The 21,592-nt window shown below is 40.4% G+C and overlaps 1 protein-coding gene across 4 annotated transcripts in view; it reads left to right on the top strand.

The window, feature by feature from the left end:
- The window catches only part of ORC2 (origin recognition complex subunit 2), a 157,923-nt gene extending 141,786 nt beyond the window's left edge, over positions 1–16,137 (top strand). For 3 of the 4 annotated variants that reach the window (XM_033945473.1, XM_033945474.1, XM_033945472.1), the window contains exons 15-17: positions 2,579–2,640; positions 6,148–6,266; positions 15,646–16,137. In XM_033945473.1, coding sequence (XP_033801364.1) covers positions 2,579–2,640; positions 6,148–6,266; positions 15,646–15,732 — 268 coding nt within the window. In that variant the 3' untranslated portion in view covers positions 15,733–16,137. Of the gene's footprint in view, positions 1–2,578; positions 2,641–2,724; positions 2,751–6,147; positions 6,268–15,645 lie in introns of those variants that run through there. The other variant, XM_033945475.1, reaches the window with a different exon arrangement.
- Positions 16,138–21,592: the final 5,455 nt, after the last annotated feature.

Genomic DNA, 21,592 nt, shown 5'->3' with positions numbered 1-21,592 from the left:
CCAATGCAACTCACGATAATAAGGAGTTACATGATCGTATTTCTTAAGGCCATAGATCATTCTTGAACCAAGGTCAGTCTAGCTAAATTTTTCTTAGTACTTGTCAAATATACAATATTTCAGTAATCAAAAATACTCAGAAGTAATATCTGAACTAAGCGGTAGCATCAAAGCAGGATCTGATGGTACGGAGTTTCCATAAAGTATAAAAACTCTTCTGAACCACTGCATCTATCTGATTTTTCATAGTTAAACACTGATCAAAAACAACTCCCAAAATTTTAATTGTGGGGCTTATTGTAAATGATACCAAATTGATCTTAATGGTTGGTTCAATGGTAATCTTTTGTGAAGACACAAAAAAGAATTTAGTTTTTTCCTGATTTAGTTTCAGCTTGAATTCTAGCATCCAGGATTCCATCGTATTTAGCACAGACTCGATAAATTGAGTACTGTTGGATAATATATTACAACATGGGATAACAATTGTAATATCGTCAGCATAGCTGAACAACCTCAAACCCAATTTAGTCATCCAGTGACCCAACAAAAGAAGATACACATTAAAAAGTGTAGGGACTCCACATTGATTCTTCCGAATTACTACTACTAATAATCAGTTTATATACCGCAAGGCCATAAAGTTCTATGCGGGTTACAATAGTTTAAAAAAAACAACAACCCAATAAAAGAAGTTGAATAGAACTAAAAAAATTAAAAGCCAATAATTACTGAAAGTGCGTCCTTGAATTTAACCTGATAGAGTCGTGATTCTAGAAATCTTTTAAACCATGAGAATACTTTACCTTGGATTCCTAAAGAATTCAAAAACTGGAGCAATTTACCGTGGACCCTACCTGCCCCTCCAACTATCGCCCCATGTCCCTCCTTCCATTCTTATCCAAACTACTTGAACGTGCTGTCCACCACCATTGTCTTGACTTACTTTCGTCTCGAGCTATCTTCAACCTGCTTCAATTGGGGTTCCACCCTCCTCATTCTATGTAAACCGCCTTTGCTATAGTTTCCTCCTGGATCTATATGCGGCATTTGACACTATAGATCACTACCTCTTCATTGATATGCTGTCCTCGCTTGGGTTTCAGGATTCTATTATCACATGGTTTTATTCATATCTTTCCTGTTGCACTTTTAGTATAAGCTCTGGAGGATTCTCCTCTGCTGCCATTCCGCTATCGGTCAGAGTACCTCAGGACTCTGTCCTAGGAACTTTTCTCTTCTGCATATACATTTCTTCCTTTGCTCTAATCTTGTCTCACAGCTTTCAGTATCACCTCAATTTGGACAACATGCAAATTTACCTCTCTCCGCCTGATATTTATGGGAACCCAGGCTCGAGTATCAGCCTTTTTGTCTGACTTTGCTACCTGGACGTCTCACTGCCACCTAAAATTAAACATGGCCAAGACTTGAATATCTTATCTTTCCTCCTAAACCCTCCTGTCCCCTTCCTCCATTCTCTGTTTCAGTGGATAATGCTCTTGCCTTCCCTGTCTTATTGGCTCTCATCCTTGGGGTCATCTTCAAATCCTCTCTTTCCTTCCCTTCACATATCCAACAGACTGCCAAAACTTCTCATTCTTTCTCTACAACATCACTAAAATCTGGCCTTTCTTTTCTGAGCAAGCTGCCAAGACCCTTATCCACAATCTCATCACCTCTTGCCTGGATTACTGCAATGTGCTTCTCACAAGTCTTCCACTAAGCTATCTCTTTCCCCTTCAATCTGTTCAGAATGCTGCTGCACACCTCATATTCCACCAGGGTCATTATACTCACATTTACCCCGCTCTTCAAGTCTCTTCACTGGCTCCCTGTCTGTTTCCGCATACGGTTCAAACTCTTCTTATTGACCTACAAGTGTATTCACTCTGCAGCTCTTCATTGTCTCTCCTCTCTTATCTCGCCCTGAGAACTCTGTTCGTTGTGTAAGTCTCTCTTGTTGGTACTCTTCTCCTCTACTTCCAACTCCCAACTCAATCCCTTTTACCTTGCTGCGCCGTATGCCTGGAACAACCTGCCTGGCTCGGTGTGTCAGGTTTCAATCCAGGTTGAAGGCCCATTTTTTTGAAGCTGCGTTTAAGTCCTAACCCTTCCAAATTGTAAAGCACCAATATCTGTGTCCTTCCCTCTAGAGTCCCCTACCCTACCCACCTGAGGCTAGTTGTCACCAAAAATATGTTGCTGTCTGCTGGTTGCAGCACCTTATTGTTTTCTTATTTTTCTGTATTCTACTCAACCTGAACAAATAGACAAGTTGGTCCCAGATGACAGTGACAGCTAAAAATCTTCTAAACTTTACCGAATAGGCCTGTTGATGATATCATCTATGTTGTTTACAGAGAATTTCTACTACAGATGAGTAACTTAGTTTTACAGTTTGCTATGTTCACAGGGCATAAAGTTCTCTTGTCAATGGTATTAAATACAAGTCCTAGTTAGAGCAGTCTTGCCAGTTAGTATCATAAGCAGTGCCATGGTTTTTTACCATTTTTTTCATTGCCAGAATAATATGGATATCTTAAACTTCTTACTACTGTGTTTTTGTACTTTTCAGAGGAATATTCCGACTTTTGGCAGAGTATCAGCTGGCAAACAAGGATAATCCATCATATACAGGTATTTGATGTGCAGATACAGCTGGTTTTGTTCCAGTGTTTTGATTTTATTCTGGTAACTTTTTTTCTTTTTGAATATTGATAGGCTTATCTGATTGATAATATCCAAAGGTAAGAGTATTTCTAGTTATCCTATGATGACTGGAGAACCCAGTCCTGCAAAATATTTTGAATGCATTCTGTAGTGTTGGGTCCCTACTGACAGCAATACAATGATTATCATTTATTGAAGTGCACCTTTTTACATGCATTAATTGAGAATTTTGCTTGCAGTTTTTCATCCATGCTAATCAATTGGGTAGAAAAATAGCGTAAAAATATTAGCTATGCAGATTTTCACGAAATGTTTGAATAAAATTTCACACAGAGAAAACTGCACAAAATTGTATTCAACATGAAGAAGAAAAATTGTGCAAATGGCACCTCACAAGCTAAAATTTCAAATAGTATGTATTATTTCAAATAGTGCCCACTACTTGGAAGTTTTAGTGCTCACAATACCATATCGTAGCATTTTTTACATGATAGAGAATTAGCCTTGATGTCTTACCATTTTAGCAACTTTTTGCTATCAACTCCACACTGCAAAAGCAAATAAATGACAGTTTCCAGGTTTCCAAGTTTATTACATATTTGCTATACCACTCATAGGGGGCCAACTGAGTGGTTTACAGAATTTCATAACATAAAATAAAGATAGACTAAAGAAATTGTGTGTATAGTTCAAGCACTTGAAGGATAAAAGAAAAAGGAAAGAGAGAGCTGAAAGAACTACATCCTGAGAGACCAAGATGGTGTTGGGGGCAGACGTATGTGTGGAGCGTCTCTGAGGATGAAACTTTAACAGACACCAACACTTACCTTTGAATGCTTTTTCTTGTATTTGATGATGTGGAAAGGAAAAGGGAGTACCTGGTCAGGTCCTCCAGTGACCGGGAACCCGCGGCGACTGCTGCAGACAACCATCCCTGAAGTAACTTCGTGCCATGTCACAGAAAAATTGTCGGCTTCGGGAGGGACACCTGAACCAATGGAAGACCTTAGTTTAAAACGTGTTTCTCTGAGCCCGGATCAGGGGCAGGCTCCACTCCAACCTGGAAGGGAAAGCCTGGGAGGGATGGAGAGTGCTAACTCCCCTCGAGATGGAGTTTTGGCGTTAACTCTTGGAGGAGCAGAAGGAGAAAAATTGTTGGGAGAGATTGGTCCTGCTGAAGCACAGATATTGGCATCCTGCAAATTGGCTACAGAAGTTTCAACCATCCGGAGAGAAGATATACAATTTGGAGATTTGATGAAGCCTTCAGTAGACAATTTGGATGCGCTATGGAAGGCTATGAAATCATGGAAAGCTATGACTACACTACGGAATGACTGTGTGCCTATCAACTCCACGCTGACTACTCAAGGTGAATTGCTGAGACAACACGGTAAGAGTACCCAAAAACATGAAGAACAAATTAATCAAATTAGGACTTTAGAAACTGAATTTATTAAGGAGAGGTCTGTTATCCAGAAAAAAATTTGAATTTATGGAGAATAAACAAAGGAGAAATAATGTGAGAATTTTAAATTTTCCAAAAGCCCCAATTGTATCAGCTGTTGAAATAGTAGGCAGATATATGAAAGAGATATTGTTAATTTCTCTGGAGAATTTACCTCCAATATTAAGGGCTCCTTTTACAAAGGCGCGCTAGGGCCTTAACGCGTGAAATAGCGCATGCTAAATTGCCGCATGCACTAGCCGCTACCGCCTTCTTTTGAGCAGACGGTAGATTTTTGGCTAGCGCGTGCTAATCCGGTACGTGCTTTAAAAACGCTAGCGCACCTTTGTAAAAGGAGCCCTAAGAGTTCAGTATATCTCTATTGGGAATAAAATAGGAAATTCAACTCTTACTGATACGGCTGGAGGGATTGATGTCAAGATGAATCTAACCAAATTTCTGGAAAATTCTTTGGAAGTAATTACAGAGAGGACTACCCTCATCATGACATTTGCTTTGAAATTTGATTGGGACTTAATTCTTCGGACTTATTTCAGACATTAATGAGTAATTTCTAGGTTCAACAATATGTTTGTGTCCCGATATATCTCAAGTAACACAGAAAAGGACTTTTTGGCATATATACCTAGAATCCTAGCCTTAGGTGCATCCTTCATATTGAAATTTCCTGCAAAATGCTTTGTGTCTTTTAGTGGAAAAAAATTACTTATTTTTTGAACCAAAGTAATTGTTAGACTTTATTGTGGCTAAAGAAGAGGGAGGAGTAATGATAGGGCTGGCAGGCAGGCCTAGTGGCTGGTAGGCAGGCGGACAGGGCACGTCCCCCTCCCTCCCCGGGCAGGCAGGCCCCGGACTCTCCCCTCTCCCTCCCCCAGTACCTATTTTTGACCAGGACCAGGACCCCCCCCCCCCTTTTTAAAGTCTGGTGCCCTTCCTCGCTGGATGCGGCTGCCTCTTTTGTGGAGAGCGGCACACAAGGCTGCCTGCTTGCTCCTCACGAGAACTGATGGCTGACGTGGCTCCCTCCTCTTCTCTATTGGCAGAGCAGTGCACAAATTCTCCCGGGGAGCAGGCAGGCAGCCTTGTGCGCCATTCTGCCACTAGAAAAGAGGAGGTAGCCACGTCAGCCGTCAGTTCTCACGCGGAGCAGGCAGGCAGCCTTGTGCACCGTTCTCAAGAGAAGCAGCCGCGTCCAGTGAGGGAGGGTGCCAGAATTAAAATAAGGTAACCGGGGAGGGGGAGGGGGTATTTGCTCCATAAGATGCATCCTTATTTCTACCCACTTGTTTTGGGGAAAAAAGTGTGTCTTATGGAGCGAAAAATACGGTAATTTGCTAATGTGTGACTTGTTTCACTGTAGTAGTTTTGTGGGTTTACTATTATAGATCTGTATTCAAGTATTATATGCTTGTTTCCATTGTAAAATATTAAGAAAAGAAAGGAACTACATCCATTGCTAGGACAGATAAAGGCATAAAGAAAGAGGAGAAAGACAACAGATAAACTATTTTCAGTGTAGTTGCTTTTTTTCACTCTTTTATCAAAATACAATTACTGATTTCATCCCACTTCATCTCTGTTTAATTTAGATGTTGCTTTTCCTTAGAGTATACTGGGAAAAGACTAGTATCACTGTAGAATTCATAATATACTTCAATGTAGAATCAATGAATAGAGAGCCAGACTCACGTTGAGAATGTGCACTAACTGCTCACATCACACTATATGGTATTTCAATAATAGCAATACTTTTTAATCTAGTAACTGTCTTAATATTCATTTTTAAAAATTCTTTAGGCTCTTGCCCAACAATGCTTTTGCACTTCTGGTTAGAAGATCGTACAAATTACCTCACAGTGTGAAGTTTTTGTAGACATACAGTATTGTTGGTCTTGGCTATTAGGCAAGCAATTTTCATTTTGTCTGTGGGCAGAGATGAATACTAGTTCCAGGGTTTACTAATCCATTAACTATGACTGTAATATGTATTTTTTCTCCTGTCACAGGCCTTTCTTTCCAAGATTTTTATCAGCAATGTCGTGAAGCATTCCTTGTAAACAGTGATCTGACTCTCAGGGCCCAGCTTACTGAATTCCGGGACCATAAGCTCATTCGTACCAAGAAGGTGAGTAGGAATTGGAAGGATAGTGGCTGCAGTGGCGTAGTAAGAGGGAGGGAGCTGGTCTGCCCCGGGCGGCGTCTTAGTGGGGGCATCATCACCTGTCCTCCTCTCTGCCACCCCCATTGCCACACACGTCCCTTCTCTTCCCCCCATACATCTTTAATGTGAGCTTATGAATAGCCATACTGGGTCAAACCAATGGTTCATCTAGCCCAGTATCCAAGTTTATTAAAGGATTTACAATCCTGCCCATCAAAAAAGGTCTATGTGGCTTATGTACTATTGGTAAAGAGTCAGATATGTGTAATCAAGACAGTTAATGGTGAGGGAAGGAGGGTAGAACTATAGGATCTAATAGGGTAGAGGGGAAGAGAAAGCGCAATAGGGTAAACTCTGCATCTGGGCTGTTTACACAGCCTGTGTGAAGACGGAGAAGAGTAAGAAAGGGGTATCAGGCATAAGCATCCAGAAAAGAAAGGTTTTTATTTCTACTTTTAATTTTTCTAGGGATGTCTGGAGCCTAACATAATGTGAGAACATGTTCCATAGTTTGGTCCCTGTACAGAAAATATGGACATTCATATGAAAGGATTATATGATGAGTTGGCAAGGATCTGAATATTCTAAGGGGGCAGTAAGGGGTTAGAAGTCTGGAGAGGTATAATGGTGCTCCTGCATTATGAATCTTGAAGACGAGAATTAAAATCTTGTAAGTGATGAGGTGAGAGATTGGTAACCATTGGGCTGCCTTAAGGAGTGAAGTGGTCATATTTCCGATGTTTAGTGTTTAATTTGATAGCTGTGTTCTGAATAATCTGTAGTCATTTACAGTATTTGATTTTAATGCCTTTGTATAATGCATTGCAGTAGTCGAGGTGACTAATGACGAGAGATTACACAAGGATATTCAAGGCAGAGGGTTGTAAAAGTGTGTATTGATTCAGTCGCAACTTGTAGAAAGATAATTTAAAAACCAGAGATCTATGGGCGAAAGATAAGGAGGTGTCAAGAATTATCCCCAGGACATGGGTTGAGGTAACTAAAGGAATGGGTGTAAAGGAAAGCAAAATGGGGTAAGTATTACAGTATGGATTTTAGTAAACAGAAGCCGATACTTATCCCTGAGTGTAAGTACATGGAACCTTGCAACTTTTTGGGATCCTGCCAGGTACACGTGACCTGAATTGGTCACTGTTGCTTTAGTCTGGCTGTTCTTAAAACTAGTATGTCTAGTCCTATGGTCTTGTGTTCAAGTTCAGTCCTTAAGGGCTGCAAACAGGCCACAAGTTGCACAATAGAGATTTGCATGCCCACTGCCTCCATTGTAGGCAAATCTGGCATGCATATAAATTTAGGTATTAAATAAAAATCTGACCTGTTTGTGGCCCTCGAGAAATAAAGTTGGGCAAGCCTGTTCTTTTATCAATCTGATAGAGCGAACCTAGCTTTTTAAAACTAATCAAATTCGACCACGTCTCCCCGCTTCTGTCTAAGCTTCACTGGCTCCCAGTAATCCTTAGAGTTCACTACAAATGCGCCTGCCTAACCTTCAAGTCTCTACACGGCATCCTTCCTCCCCTTTTTCCACTATCTTGGAACTCCTCGAATCCCAACACCACCAGATCTACTCAAAAATTCAAACTATCCTTCCCCTCTTTAAAGGGCATATCCCATGCAGGAAAATTAGGGACATCCCTCTTCTTTAGGATCACCGAACTCTGGAACAGCTTTACTATCCCGCTTCGGAGTCTGACCTCCCTCCAACTCTTACAAAAAACATTTAGTTTAGTTTAGTTTAGTTTAATCACCTTTTGATTGGACTATACAGAAATGTATCATCTACGAGTGTGTTGACTTTTAGTTTTCAGGAGCCAAGTGGACCATCACTGCTTGTTTATTTTTAATTTTTGTTTGTTTGTTTTATCAGTTTTTCTCAAAAGCTATAATGGAGCATTTTAATCAACCACATTAGCTAATGGATACATATTACAGTAACTGTCCCTCTTCTACTTAATTCAACTCCCTAAACTAATACACTTTAATCCAAAGATCACCAGTTTTACAAGGTGCAGTATTTTCATGGTTTAAGAGATCGACAAGCCCTAACTGCTTGAGAATTTGCCAGGTAAGTAACTGCATCTTAACCAAAGAGAAGAGGACTTAGATTCAGTTTGATTTTCTCTTAAAAAGTTGCTTCTGGTATGAGATTTAGGGCTCCTTTTACAAAGGTGCGTTAGGGCCTTAATGCGCGGAATAGCGCGTGTGAGCCGCTACCTCCTCCTCTTGAGCAGGCGTTAGTTTTTCAGCTAGCGTACGTTAATCCAGTGCGTGCGCTAAAAACGCTAGCACACCTTTTGTAAAATAAGCCCTTAGCTTTGTTTGCAGCCCTCTTTACCACTTATTGTGACATTCAATAATTTCTGCCCTTGATTTTCCTCAGATCTGTCTTTTTTTTTTTCCACAAAGGATTTCTATTCTGTAATGAATGTTGAGGCAGCTGTGTTAGCCAACTCTTAAAGATAATATGTAGAAATAAAAAGAAATAAAACAAAAAGGGGCTCATTTTCAAAGCATTTAGACACATAAAAGTAGTATAGGTTGCTTTGAAAATGAATCTCAAAGGATCTATTCTAAGTGATACTTTTTTTTATTGGACTAACTTGGATTATTTTTGTTTGTTTTATTTCTACAAATACTCTGTAATGGCAATTTTTATTTATTTCTGTTCCAACAGCACAGCTGCTTTGAAGCCATTTAATAAAAGGAAATTAGTTTTTAGGTTTAACTATTTTACTAGTGAGACTTATTTAAAGTGCTTGAACTTGATGATGTGATTTTTCTCCAAGGACGAGCAAGTTTCAAGTTTTATTAAAATTTGATAAAACGCTAATCATAAATTCTAAGCGTTTGACAATTAAAAAATTAAAATGGGGAACAATTAACAAACTTATTAGTGACACAACATTACTTACATGAAAACAACAGGATAGTAGGGAGAAATACAATTTTAAAAGAAAAGAGTACAGTTAAGGTTAAGAACAAGAGGGAAATGGGAGGAATCATATTAATATTGAATATAAGTAAAACAGAATTTGGCAAGGAAAGACTCAGAGATCAATTAGCAATCATAAGCATCTTTAAATAAGAAGCTTTTAAGGTTGCCCTTAAATTTATCTAAATTTTGCTCTGACCTTAAATGTGATGGTAACAAATTCCAAATTGTAAGGGCTACAGTTGCGAATGAAGAAGCCCTGCGGGTACTAATGATTTTTAAGGATGGGACATGAAGAAGGTGCTGAGATACAAAGTTCTCAAAGGATCATGAGGAATAAGAAACGTATGAATAAAAGCAGGTTTCTTGGTGTTCATAGTTTTAAAGGAGATTAAAGCAATTTTATAAGTAATACGGTGATAGATTGGTAACCAGTGTGCACTTTTTAGCAAAGGGGTAACATGGTCAAATTTATTTCTTGTTCGTTATAATTTTTATGGCAGTGTTTTGTATTAATTGTAAGCATCAGATGTCTTTTTGACAGACTCCTTTAAATAAGGAATTGCAGTAGTTGAGTTTGGAAATTATGAGGGAGTGAATTAAAATGTTAAGAGACTGAGGATCAAGAATGTTAGCTAAGCAGAATGACAAGATCTCACAAATGGGTAGAGCCCACATGGGAAACAGTTTTCCTAGCTCAAAAAGTTTCTAGAAGCTTGAGTCTACACCTTTGCATTCCTTCCGGGAAACTACAGACCTGTGAGTCTGATCTCAGTACCGGGAAATATGGTAGAGTCACTGATAAAAGACAGCATCATTGATCAGTCACCTTGACAGACACGGGCTGATGAGGACCAGTCAGCATGGTTTTAGCAAAGGCAGATCGTGTTTGATGAACTTGGCTGCACTTCTTTGAGAGAGTAAACAGACAGACAAGGGCAATCCGGTCGACATTGTATATCTGGATTTTCAGAAGGCGTTCGACAAGGTTCCGCATAAACGACTACTTCGGAAAATTGCGAGCCATGGAATTGAGGGTGAAATACTCACGTGGATTAAAAACTGCTGGAGCATAAGAAACAGAGAGTGGGGGTAAATGGACAATACTCGGACTGGAAGAGAGTCACCAGTGGGGTGCCGCAGGGCTCGGTGCTTGGACCCGTGCTCTTTAACATCTTTATAAACGATCTGGACATAGGTACGACGAGCGAGGTGATTAAATTTGTGGATGACACAAAGTTATTCATAGTAGTGAAGACACAGGGGGATTGCGAAGATCTACAATGTGACATAACCAGGCTCGAGGAATGGGCATCGACATGGCAGATGAGGTTCAACGTGGATAAGTGTAAGGTGATGTATGTCGGTAACAAAAATCTTATACATGAATACAGGATGTCTGGGGCGGTACTTGGAGAGACCTCCCAGGAAAGGGACTTGGGAGTTCTGATTGACAAGTCAATTAAACCGTCCACGCAATGTGTGGCCGCGGCAAAAAGGGCAAACAGAATGCTAAGAATGATAAAGAAGGGGATCACGAACAGATCAGAGAAGGTTATCATGCCGCTGTACCGGACCATGGTGCGCCCTCACCTGGAGTACTGCATCCTTCGAACAGAGGAGATTGAGAGGGGACATGATCGAAACATTCAAGGTACTTAGTAGATAAGGACAGGTTGTTCCACCCTCTCCAAGGTAGGGAGAACGAGAGAGCACTCTCTAAAGTTGAAAGGGGATAGATTCTGTACAAACGTAAGGAAGTTCTTCTTCACCCAGAGAGTGGTAGAAAGCTGGAACGCTCTTCTGGAGGCTGTTATAGGGGAAAACACCCTCCAGGGATTCAAGACAAAGTTAGACAAGTTCCTGCTGAATAAGAACGTGCGCTGGTAGGGCTAGTCTTGGTTAGGGTGCTGGTCTTTGACCAGAGGTCCACCGCGTGAGCGGACTGCTGGACTGCTGGGCATGATGGACCACTGGTCTGACCCAGCAGCAGCAATTCTTATGTTCCACACTGTATCTTCATGCAAGGACTCCCATCTGTTTTCAGTGGAGCTGTAAGTGATGTCATGTTTGTATTGTACATGGCCTTGCTTCTCTTCATAGGCTCCTTACATAGGATTGTGTTTGTTTTAAGCTTTATTTTATTTTATTTAACTCATTGTCACTTTTTAGTGATTTCTTGGTGGTTTAACCAGGATTTCACTTCAGCCATATTTTTCAGCAGTATGTCTCAAAAAAGGCCCCAGCAGCTTTAAATTGTGCAGGCATTGTGGCAAGACCATAGCTAGTGTAGATGCCTACAATTTATATTTGTAGCACATGAGCCCCGATCACAAGGTCTTCAAGTGTTTTCCGTATCTTCCTGTTAGTTCAGACACATGGGTTTCTCAACCTGACAGAAGATGGAGACAGAAAACACTCCATCACTGTCTACAAAGGACTATACAACCAGGAAACTTGCCATTCTTCTCTTTCCAGCAGATGGTGGTACATGCTGTTCTGGTGTTAACAGGATTTAGATTCCTTGGACTCAAATCCTGCAAAAATGTGAGATGCAGATGGAGCAGTGGTCAGCTTATCTCCTAGTGTGTCTGTGAAATGATTCTCCTGGACAAGGGGCAGCAGTCTGCATGCTGAGGCAGCAGTCTGCATGCTGACTCTTAGTTAAACTGTTGCTGATGTTCTTGGGACAGCAGCCTGCAGACTGTCTTTCCTATTCAAGCCACAAGAGTTCATTTCTCTTTTGACTTGATCTGAGCTGGTGATTTTCTGGCTCCCAGGCCTGCCTTCTTGACTTTCAGTTGACAACCAGGAGTATATACTTGGAGTGCTTTCGGTTGGCCCTCTCACAGGTCTGTGCACCTCTCATCTCTCCCCTCCCCAAACCCATAGCCTAGGTTCTCTCCCCTCTCCAGGCCTTGACCCTTTTTTCTCCTTCCCAACCCATGATTTTCCTTCCTCCGAAGGGTCTTCCTGGGCACTGGGTCCAGCAGGGGGATCTTAGGGGCAGAAGCATGGCCCTTTTCATGGCAGCTCAACCATAAAATTCCCCCACCCCTCCACTCTGCCATATTTAAGGTAGCCTCCAACTGAAATACCTGGTAGTTTAGCAGGGGGTCTTCGAGGAAGGAGCACAGCCCTTTCACTGCTGCCATTATCTTTCCTGGATGCTTGCGGCATTTCCAGTAGTACTGCGAGAGATTGCAGCAGCCATTTTAGAAGGCAGTCACAAGGAGGCAGAAGCGAAAGGGCTGCATTCCTACCTCGAAGTCCCCCACTGGACCACCAGGCACTTTGGTAGGTCTGGTGGCAATGGGAGAAAAGCCGCAGGTTGCCAACTCTGCCTTAGCCCATGCAGCAACTCTTCCCTCCCTCCCCTTCCCCCTTGGTGTACTTTTCAACTTCAAGATGGGATTCTGGCTGCTGATTTTTTTGCTCATTTGCAATTGAGTCATTATATGGAGGTGGAGGGTTTAAGGTTGGGTTTGGGGAGTAAGATCTATGCTTTTTTTGGTCAATTTGAGGTGAATGGCATGTCAGTTTCGGCGTTGCATAAGGCGCTGGTGTTGTCTTGCTCTGCCCAGGTTGTGGGAGTCATTGTGTGCTCGTTGGGCTCCGGAGTTGGGTCTGCGGCTGACTGATTTAGATATGGAATGTCTTATTAAGTGTATCCCAACTCTTTATGTCTCTGTGAAGCTAGGGAATGCCAGTTTCGGGTGCTCCATCGCGCCTATCTTACGCGGGTTCAGTTATATCACTCTGGTTTCGCAGAGTTGGCACAATGCGAGAAATGTACAGGTGCTCCTAAGTCTTTTTTCCATGCTTTTTGAAGTTGTCCAGCGGTCAGGGCTTTCTGGAGATGTGTGGTCCATTATTTGGAGCTTTTGTTAGGCCGTTCTAGACCTCTCGCTCTGGGGGGTTTCTTTTAGATAAATATAAAGACAGGATTGGTGGCTAAGAAAATTATCTTGGCGGAGTGAGTTTCGGATCGCGCTCATTCCTGATGGGCTTGGAGTAACCATTTGCATACTTTGATGTTGCTTGAGAGGGGTCGACTGTGTGATTCCTTAAAACAGTCTAAGGTTTTATTGCAGGTCTGGGGTCCTTATATCTACTCTTTGTCTCATAGAACCTGTAGTATGATCCTTAATACTTTGCCTGTTTAATTGCTTTGAGCGGTCAAGTTTATTATTATTATTATTAGGATTTTATATACCGCCTATCAAGGTTATCTAAGCGGTTTTTACAATCAGGTACTCAAGCATTTTTCCCTCTCTGTCCCGGTGGGCTCACAATCTATCTAACGTACCTGGGGCTATGGAGGATTAAGTGACTTGCCCAGGGTGAGGGATTGGCGGCCTTGGGGGGGTCCTTTCCTCAGCTTGGTATATAACATTTAATTTTTTAATTTTTTTTTTTGTTCTCTGTGTTTTTTGTATGTTTGGTTTACCTTGGATTGAGCCTTTGTTTGCTGTGTTTTATTTTTATATTTTTTTTTGGGGGGGGGAGGTCATATGCTTTGTGTCTTGAGGCTCATCAGAGTCTAGGGCCCCGAATGTCACACTTTCACTTTGGTTTTGTTCAGGCCTCCTTCACTAGGTGGGCTGGGATACTTGTTCTTCCTTTGCTACCAAATCGCTGGTTACTCTTTCTTTTTGCCTGCAGCATTTTTCCTTCCATCATCTTTTGTGCTGGGTTCTTCTGGTAGCTTATTATTCTTTGGTATATTCTGGTATAGGAGGTTTGGGGTTGGGTAGGAGGTGGGAGTGGGTTATTGAGACTGTATAGTTCTGAACACCTGTTGTATTTTCTACTGTATTCATTGTCCTGTTTTTTTTGGCTTGTTCAATAAAATTGTTTCAACTACAAAACCAATACAAGGAAATTTTTTTTCATTCAAAGACTAGTTAAGCTCTGGAACACATTGCCAGAGGTTGTGGTAAGAGTGGATAGCATAGCTGGTTTTAAGAAAGGTTTGGACAATTTCCTGGAGGAAAAGTCCATAGTCAGTTATTGAGAAAGACATGGGGGAAGCCACTGCCTGCCCTGGATCGGTAGCATGGAATATTGCTACTCCGTGGGTTTTGGTCAGGTACTAGTGACTTGGAATGGCCACCATGAGACAGGCTACTGGGCTTGATGGATCGTAAAAGGATTGGTAAGCTGATGTCATTTGCTCTAATTTCTTTAAATGCAGCAGGGGAGGAAGATTCCTTAAGACATTGATCAGCATAGTGGTATAACTGCTAGTAGTCAAGAAGCACCTACACTTTAGTTTTGACTTCTAGCCAGGCACAGACAAAGAAACCCAGATCAGAAATTCTTCAGACATCCCCTTCTCCCCCCCATAGAAAGGGTAGGCAATGCCGTTCAGAGGAATGCAAATGAATAAGTATACTCCATGTATACAGTCCAAAAAGTTCCCAGACTCAAGAAGCAACAGCTTCCTTACCAAAAACAATAGTTATATTTCTATTATGCTTGAAGGTCATGGTGAGCCCTCCAAAACACGCTATACCCACCACTCTACCATCCCAGTAGCCCTTGTGATTGCAGGTGCCCCCTAAATGGCAGTACAGTAGGATTTTGGTGGGTTAACATTTCCACCAAAAATGCAGTGGTTTGAGTGGCTTATGGGCCAGGGTCCTCCTCTCGTTGGTTTACTAGCCCCCCCCCCCCCCCCCCGACTACTTAAGCCACCTCTGTGCAGCTCTACTAGGCTTTCCTATGCCAGGTGCTGATGTTCTGGAGGCAGGTATGTATGTTTTTATTTCGATTTGTAAGGGGGGGGGGGTCAGTGATCACTGGGGGAGTGTGGGGGGGGGGTCTGTACTTTGTCCTTACAGTGGTTATTTGATCACTTTGGATACCTTTTGCGCACTTATAACTGTTTTTAGATCGCCTAAGTCACAACGTATAAGTTCCATCTAGGCAGTCTTGTTAAACTTTCGATTATCACTACAGGATGACTAAGTCTAAGTCATCCCACATCCCACCTACCTCCCACCCTAACCACTCCTTCAGAAACACCCCTTTTCACTCTGGGCGTACAGCAGCAGTGAAAAGGCCTAAGCTGCTTTTAGATATGTCTAAAACACATTTCGATTATCTGCACTTAATCATCCAAGTGCCGATTTAGGGTTTTTAGATGTATTTCTGTTTCGATTATAAACTCTTAGTGATCTAGGAGAAGCTTTTCCCACGCAGGCTCCTTCTGGATGATGTCAACTATTTATGAGGACTTGCTATGGAAAGTAAGGTAACTTAGTTTCCCTTTCATTGTTTGATAATACTTATTACAAGAATAAATGCAGATCTATCCTTGGATTAAATTGTTTGCTTATTAAAATGGTATATGTCGCTAATCTTTGTTGGTTGATATTTTTACAGGGTGCTGATGGAGTGGAGTGCTTACTGATCCCAGTAGACTTTGGAACATTGCATGGTTTCTTCGACATGGAGGATAAAAATGTGTGAAACAATTCTTTCTCTTCATATGAACAAATCAGTAGTACTTGTGCTCTGAAACCATTGCTACCTCTTTGAGCTGCTCTCTAATGGTATGGCTCGTCAACCAGCTGGAATTAAAAGTAATTTTGAAAACTATTATAAGAAGAAAAAATGATCTTTAATGTCCAATCACTGCCAGAGCTGTACCTAAAGCTGGTATCCTAAATAGTAAAAGCTAGTTCTGGCAGATGAGGCAATAGATTACAGCAGAATGAACTTTAAAAACAAAATGCACAGTACTTAGCTGGATATAAACTGTGATGCTAGCTTCTTTGAGTGTGTTTTCAAATTTTTATCAAGAATATGTGTGGTAGCCATGTTAGTCCACTGTTTAAGATAATATATAGAAATAAAAGGAATAAAGGTAATACCTTTTTATTGGACTAACAGTGCATTATTTGATTAATTTTCAAAGGTAACCCTTCTTTGGGCTTGATTCATCAACCTGTCTGACGAATTCTGGAAGCTAAAATATGCAGATGGGGGCGATCGGAGGAACACCCCTATCTGCCAGCACGGATCGCTTTTCTGCGCATGCCTGTCGGAGCTGCAATCTTTTTTTTTTTTTAACTTTAAACTTTATTAGTTTTTAGCCCTGCGAGCCTGTGGTTTTAACCTGGGCGGGGCAAGGCAGGAGAGATTCGGGAAAGTCAGGACAGGAGAACCGGGGCGGCGAGCAGGCAGATTTTCGGGGAAGTCAGGGCAGGAGAACCGGATTGCCTTAAATTTTTTTTCTCCAAATTTTCATAAACATTTACATCATAAATGCAATAATAGTACAGGCAAAATCATAGCCCACATCAATGGAGAAAGAGAAGAAAATCTAGGAAAACAAATCAAGCAATAAATAAAATAATATATAATTTCTGTACCTAAATTCTAAACCTAATTACCTCCCCAACTAAGGAGTGAAAGGAAAAGGGTCAATAACTTATAACTTTGCCTCCCTTTCCAGCAAAAGTTGTTCAATTTAATTGGATCAAAGAAAATATATTTTTGATCAGGAAAATTAACCAGACATTTACAGGGGAACTTTACAAAAAAATGTAGCTCTATGTGGTTTTAATTGGAGAAAAGCCTTAAGGCACTGTTTAGTATGAAAGATTCCCTTATGCTGAATGTTTTGTTCCATGTGAGTGACTGTGAGGTGGCAAAGTTTGCAGTTTGGTATATTGCAGGTACATGTGCTGTTCTTTTCCTTGTGAGTTTGTATTGCGAGTGTTTTTCATCAGTTTTGTTTTAGATTAGGTGGTTGTTGGAAGGCCAGCATGGCCAGCATAGGTGGAACTAGGAATATTTCAGTAATTCGTCCTCCTGGAGTAGTGGTTGTAGGTCTTTTACAATTTTTCTGTTTTTCCAGCTCTGGGTTGTTTGCCGATTCAAGTGATCTACAAGATGATTTTTTAAGGATACTATCACATGGCTGTCTGAGCTTCCAATTGTTAGATTAATTTATTTATTTAAAAAATTTATAGACTGTCTAAATCTAAGCGGTTTACATAAGAACAAACAGTCATGTGAAAATTAGAACACTCCATGAAATATTCAGTTTTTTCTTAGTTAGACTACACATCTTTGTGGCTATCTTTTGTTTGAATAAATCAAGGAAAATTTTGTTGTTTACCTGCAATTACATAGCTTTCTTTTCCAAAGATTAAATTAAAAAAAAAAAATAGATTTTACATCGATATGTGAACATTTCTTAAGAACTGAATATTTCATGGGGTGTCCTAATTTTTTCACATGAATGTACATATAGGTAACACCTGCCGGCAAAAGGGCTATTTGTGTTCAAAGGGGGTTATAGTGAGATATGTGCCTGGGCTTTTTAATGTGAAGTTAACTGCAATGCCCCCTAAGATGCCCCATTGCTCTGTTTGGCCAGTCTACTAAAAATGGCTTTATTTGTGCATTTTTCTTTTGCACGTTTTTTTCCCCCCCAAAAAGAAACATACTAAGGACAAACACATCTGAGAAATGGCCATTTTTGAAACAAAAAGATGTTTTTCTGTTTACTTGATTCTTGTGTTTCGCAAAATGTCCAAACTCAGATTTGGATGTCATATCGAAAATGTCAATTAAATTCTTTTACAGAAGATATTGAAGCATTTTTAAATAATCTTTCTCTTTTGCAACTGAGTCAATCTCAAATTGAAAAACTTGAGCAGTCAGTTTTCTTAAAAGAAATCTCTACTGTCACAAATCCCTTTTATTAAATAAAGCCCCAGGATCAGAATGTTTTACTACTAAATTGTTCCACAACTCTTTTACCACTTTTACTTACGCTGTTCACTAACCATGAATATGGAATTTCCTTTATCTTTACTGATGTTCAAATCGGTTATACCTAAATCAGTTAGGTGTCCCACTCTTGTTTCAAATTATAGGCCTATTTCATTGATTGATCTGCATAGTAAGATTTATACAAAGATTATTACAGAGTCTATGTGATAAAATGTCCAATATTATTCATTGCCTCCTACTTCACCAGGGATGATGCTCTCCATTAAGTTGACCACCCTCCTCTGAGACAGCACAGAGGCTGCCAGACTGGAGGTGGGACTTTTCTACAACGTCCGTGTAGGTGTCTTTTATGTACCTCTCTGTCTCCCTTAGCTCCTCCAAGTCTGCTACTCTAGTCTCAAGAGATTGGACTCATTCCCTGCGTGCTAGGAGCTCTTTACACTGAGTACACACATTAGACCTCTCACCAACTAGAAGATCATCAAACATGTAACACTCGGTACAAAAGACTGGATAATCCCCATTTTGCTGCTGGACTGCTGCCTGCATCTTAATATTGGTGATTTCTTTGTTGCTATAGGAGTTGGAAAATGTACACTAAGGTCCCCTACAATTGCTAGTTATTTGTTAGGCTAGGGCATTGTTTAATTTTTATTATTACAATGGAACCTTGGTTTACGAGCATAATTCGTTCCAGAAGCATGCTCATAAACCAATTTACTTGTTTATTTCTTTATCAGTAATTGCATAACCCTAATCATCCTACAGTATCTCATGCAGCTTCTGATTTTATAAATCATTTCAAGATGGCAAAACCCATCTTATCCTATGCACTCAAAAAGTATGGTAAATTGATGCTAACCATCAAATTTCTGATAATCACTGGACTCAACTATGGTTATATGGGCCAAGAGCTACTTTAGCCACTTCCATCACCCAGTCACTGTATTTCTTATTGCATAGGACCCTTTAGACACTACATCTATCTTTGTTGGTCATGTCATGCAGCTGTTGGTACACTGGTTCATCTACTTGTTGAATGCAATAATGTTCAATTGGTTTGGATGTACATCTGTCAAAAGCTTTCTTTTCTGTTTCATTTATATGAGCAGATTTCATTCAAGCACTTATTGTGGAAATCTTTAGCTTTATTAACTAAATTAAAACCTAAGGACAGGACTTTGATTTTTTTTTAATTACCATTGCTTTGAAACTGATCATAAATAGTATTCTCAGCAAATTTATTTGGCTAAGGAAAACTGCAAGAGTTGCTCTAGTATCTTTACAAAAATCAATTGTGGAGGGTGGGGTAAATTTTCCCAACTTTTATAGGTACTATCAAGTCTATATAATGCATCAAGGTATGTTGTATTGGATCCTCCCTGAGCTCATGGAAAATCTTCCAGATTGGTTATGGTTGGAATGGCAACTCCTATCTCCATTGAGATTGTGTCACGTTTTTTGAGTATAAGGACAACAGAATTTTAATGGACACTTGGAAAACATTAAAATTTATTACTAATTTAACAGATATTCCAATTCATAAATCCATTTGTCAGTCTCTTTGGTTGAACCCCAAGATTCAAATTGGTGGGTTTAAGGTCATCTAGAAGGTGGGCATACATACTTTTAGACAATGTAGTATCAGACGGAAAGCTGCTTGAATTTCCATGACTGCAACAAAAATTTGGTATTGCTAAAACTCAAAGTTAGAGGTGGTTGCAGTTGAAGCAGGCCATTCAGGAGGGGTTCTCTGATTGGAAAAATAGTTTATCGTTCCTGTGCTTCCAGGTGGATGTCCTGGGTCACCAGGCCGCACGGTAATATAAATTAATATCTGGATTTTTGAATAAAAAAACAGACTGGTCTTTGTGACATTTGGAGCATTGAGATAAAGCAACAGATTACTGCTTCTCAATGGCCACAAATTTGGACTTGGAGGATGAAATGTACGGTGTCAGCATCTATGAGACAATCATGTTTTTTCTTATTACATAGAGCTGTTTGGACCCGTTTGTTTACATAAAGTAGATAGTTCCAAATCTAATAGATGCTGGCACTGTCATCTTGAACTAGGGATGTTGGATCATTTGTTATACTATTGTGCCTTGATACTAAAATTTTGGAGATCTATTTGTGATCAAGTTAATAATTTATTAGAGAATCCAGTGGCACTATCATATACCATTTTATTTGGTACATTTATGAGTGCGAAAAGTCAACTCTGCGAGAAGTAACAAACTTCTCTTTATAATGACAGGGGTTGCCATGCAGATCATTTTGAAAAATTGGGATAGACTAAATTACACATTTTGGTGTGAATCCCTTTGTTATATTTTTTAAATGGAGTGGTGCATGGTCATTCAGCAGGGAAATTAAAAAAATTTATGGATGTTTGGGAACTGTTAACTAAATAGTGTAAAGATTGATCGTTTTAGATGTCCCTTTAATATGCACATCCAAAGTGGGGGAAGTACATTTTTGAATTAGTTTAAGGGGTATATATTGAGTGTTCTTGAAGGCATTTGTTGATTAATAGGTGGAAAGGTGGGGGGAAATTTTCCTTTTTATAAATTTTTGTAAGTTTAAGGTGCTTTATTTTAATATTCTATGTAAGTGTATTATTTGTGTGTACTTCTGTAGTTTAAAAATTTAACAAAGAATTAAAAAAAGAAAAGGAAATGGATCAATCATTGGAATAATTAATAGTAAGATTTCTGTTTTTATGTGGTGGAACTGGGTTGTATAAGGGGGTGCCCAACCACCTTAAGAAACCAGCCCAACCACCTTTCTAAATTCTGAGCATCATTTTACCACTGTAGCTGAGAAGTGTTATTTTATTTTGCAAACTGCCAGTTTGCAGAATCATAAAGCACAGTTATTTACTGTAACAGGTGTTATCCAGGAATAGCAGGCAGATATTCTCTACAGCCCCAATCGGATACTCTCGCAAGCAAACTTGCTTGAAGATCTTCAAGCTTGCGAGTGTACCCCGCATGCACGTGTGCCTTGCCGCCCAAGTCAGGGCGCGCGTCTCCTCAGCATGGCCTCCGTTCAGATAGCTAGCAAAGAAGCCAACCCGGGGAGGTGGGTGGGTTGCGAGAATATCTGCCTGCTGTCCCTAGCTAACACCTGTTACAGTAAGTAACTGTGCTTTATCCCAGGACAAGCAGGCAGCATATTCTCTACATGTGGGTGACCTCCAAGCTAACTATAAGGGGATGGAGGGAGAGTTGTAAATTTAGGAGAACAGGTTGTGCAAAACCGACCGGCCAAAGTGGCCGACGACACCTGAAGTAGTAGTGAGAAGTGAATGTATGAACCAAGGACCAAGTGACAGCTTTACAGATTGCCTTAATGGGAGTCGAACGGAGGAAATCAACAGATGCCGCCATCGCACACACTTCAAGGCCTGCGACTTGACCCAGCAGGGAGAGACCAGCCTGAGCGTAACAGAGAGAGATACAAGTGGCCAACCCGTTAGAAATGGTCCGCTTAGAAACAGAGTGACCCAAGTGAGTAGGATCGAAAGAGAGGAACAGAGCGGAGCGTTGCAAGTAGAAGGCCAGTGCACGCTGACAAG

This window comes from Geotrypetes seraphini, chromosome 5 (genome assembly GCF_902459505.1).
Source record: "Geotrypetes seraphini chromosome 5, aGeoSer1.1, whole genome shotgun sequence".
Classification (NCBI taxonomy): Eukaryota; Metazoa; Chordata; class Amphibia; order Gymnophiona; family Dermophiidae; genus Geotrypetes; species Geotrypetes seraphini.
This window is presented reverse-complemented; position numbering and strand designations above follow the sequence as displayed.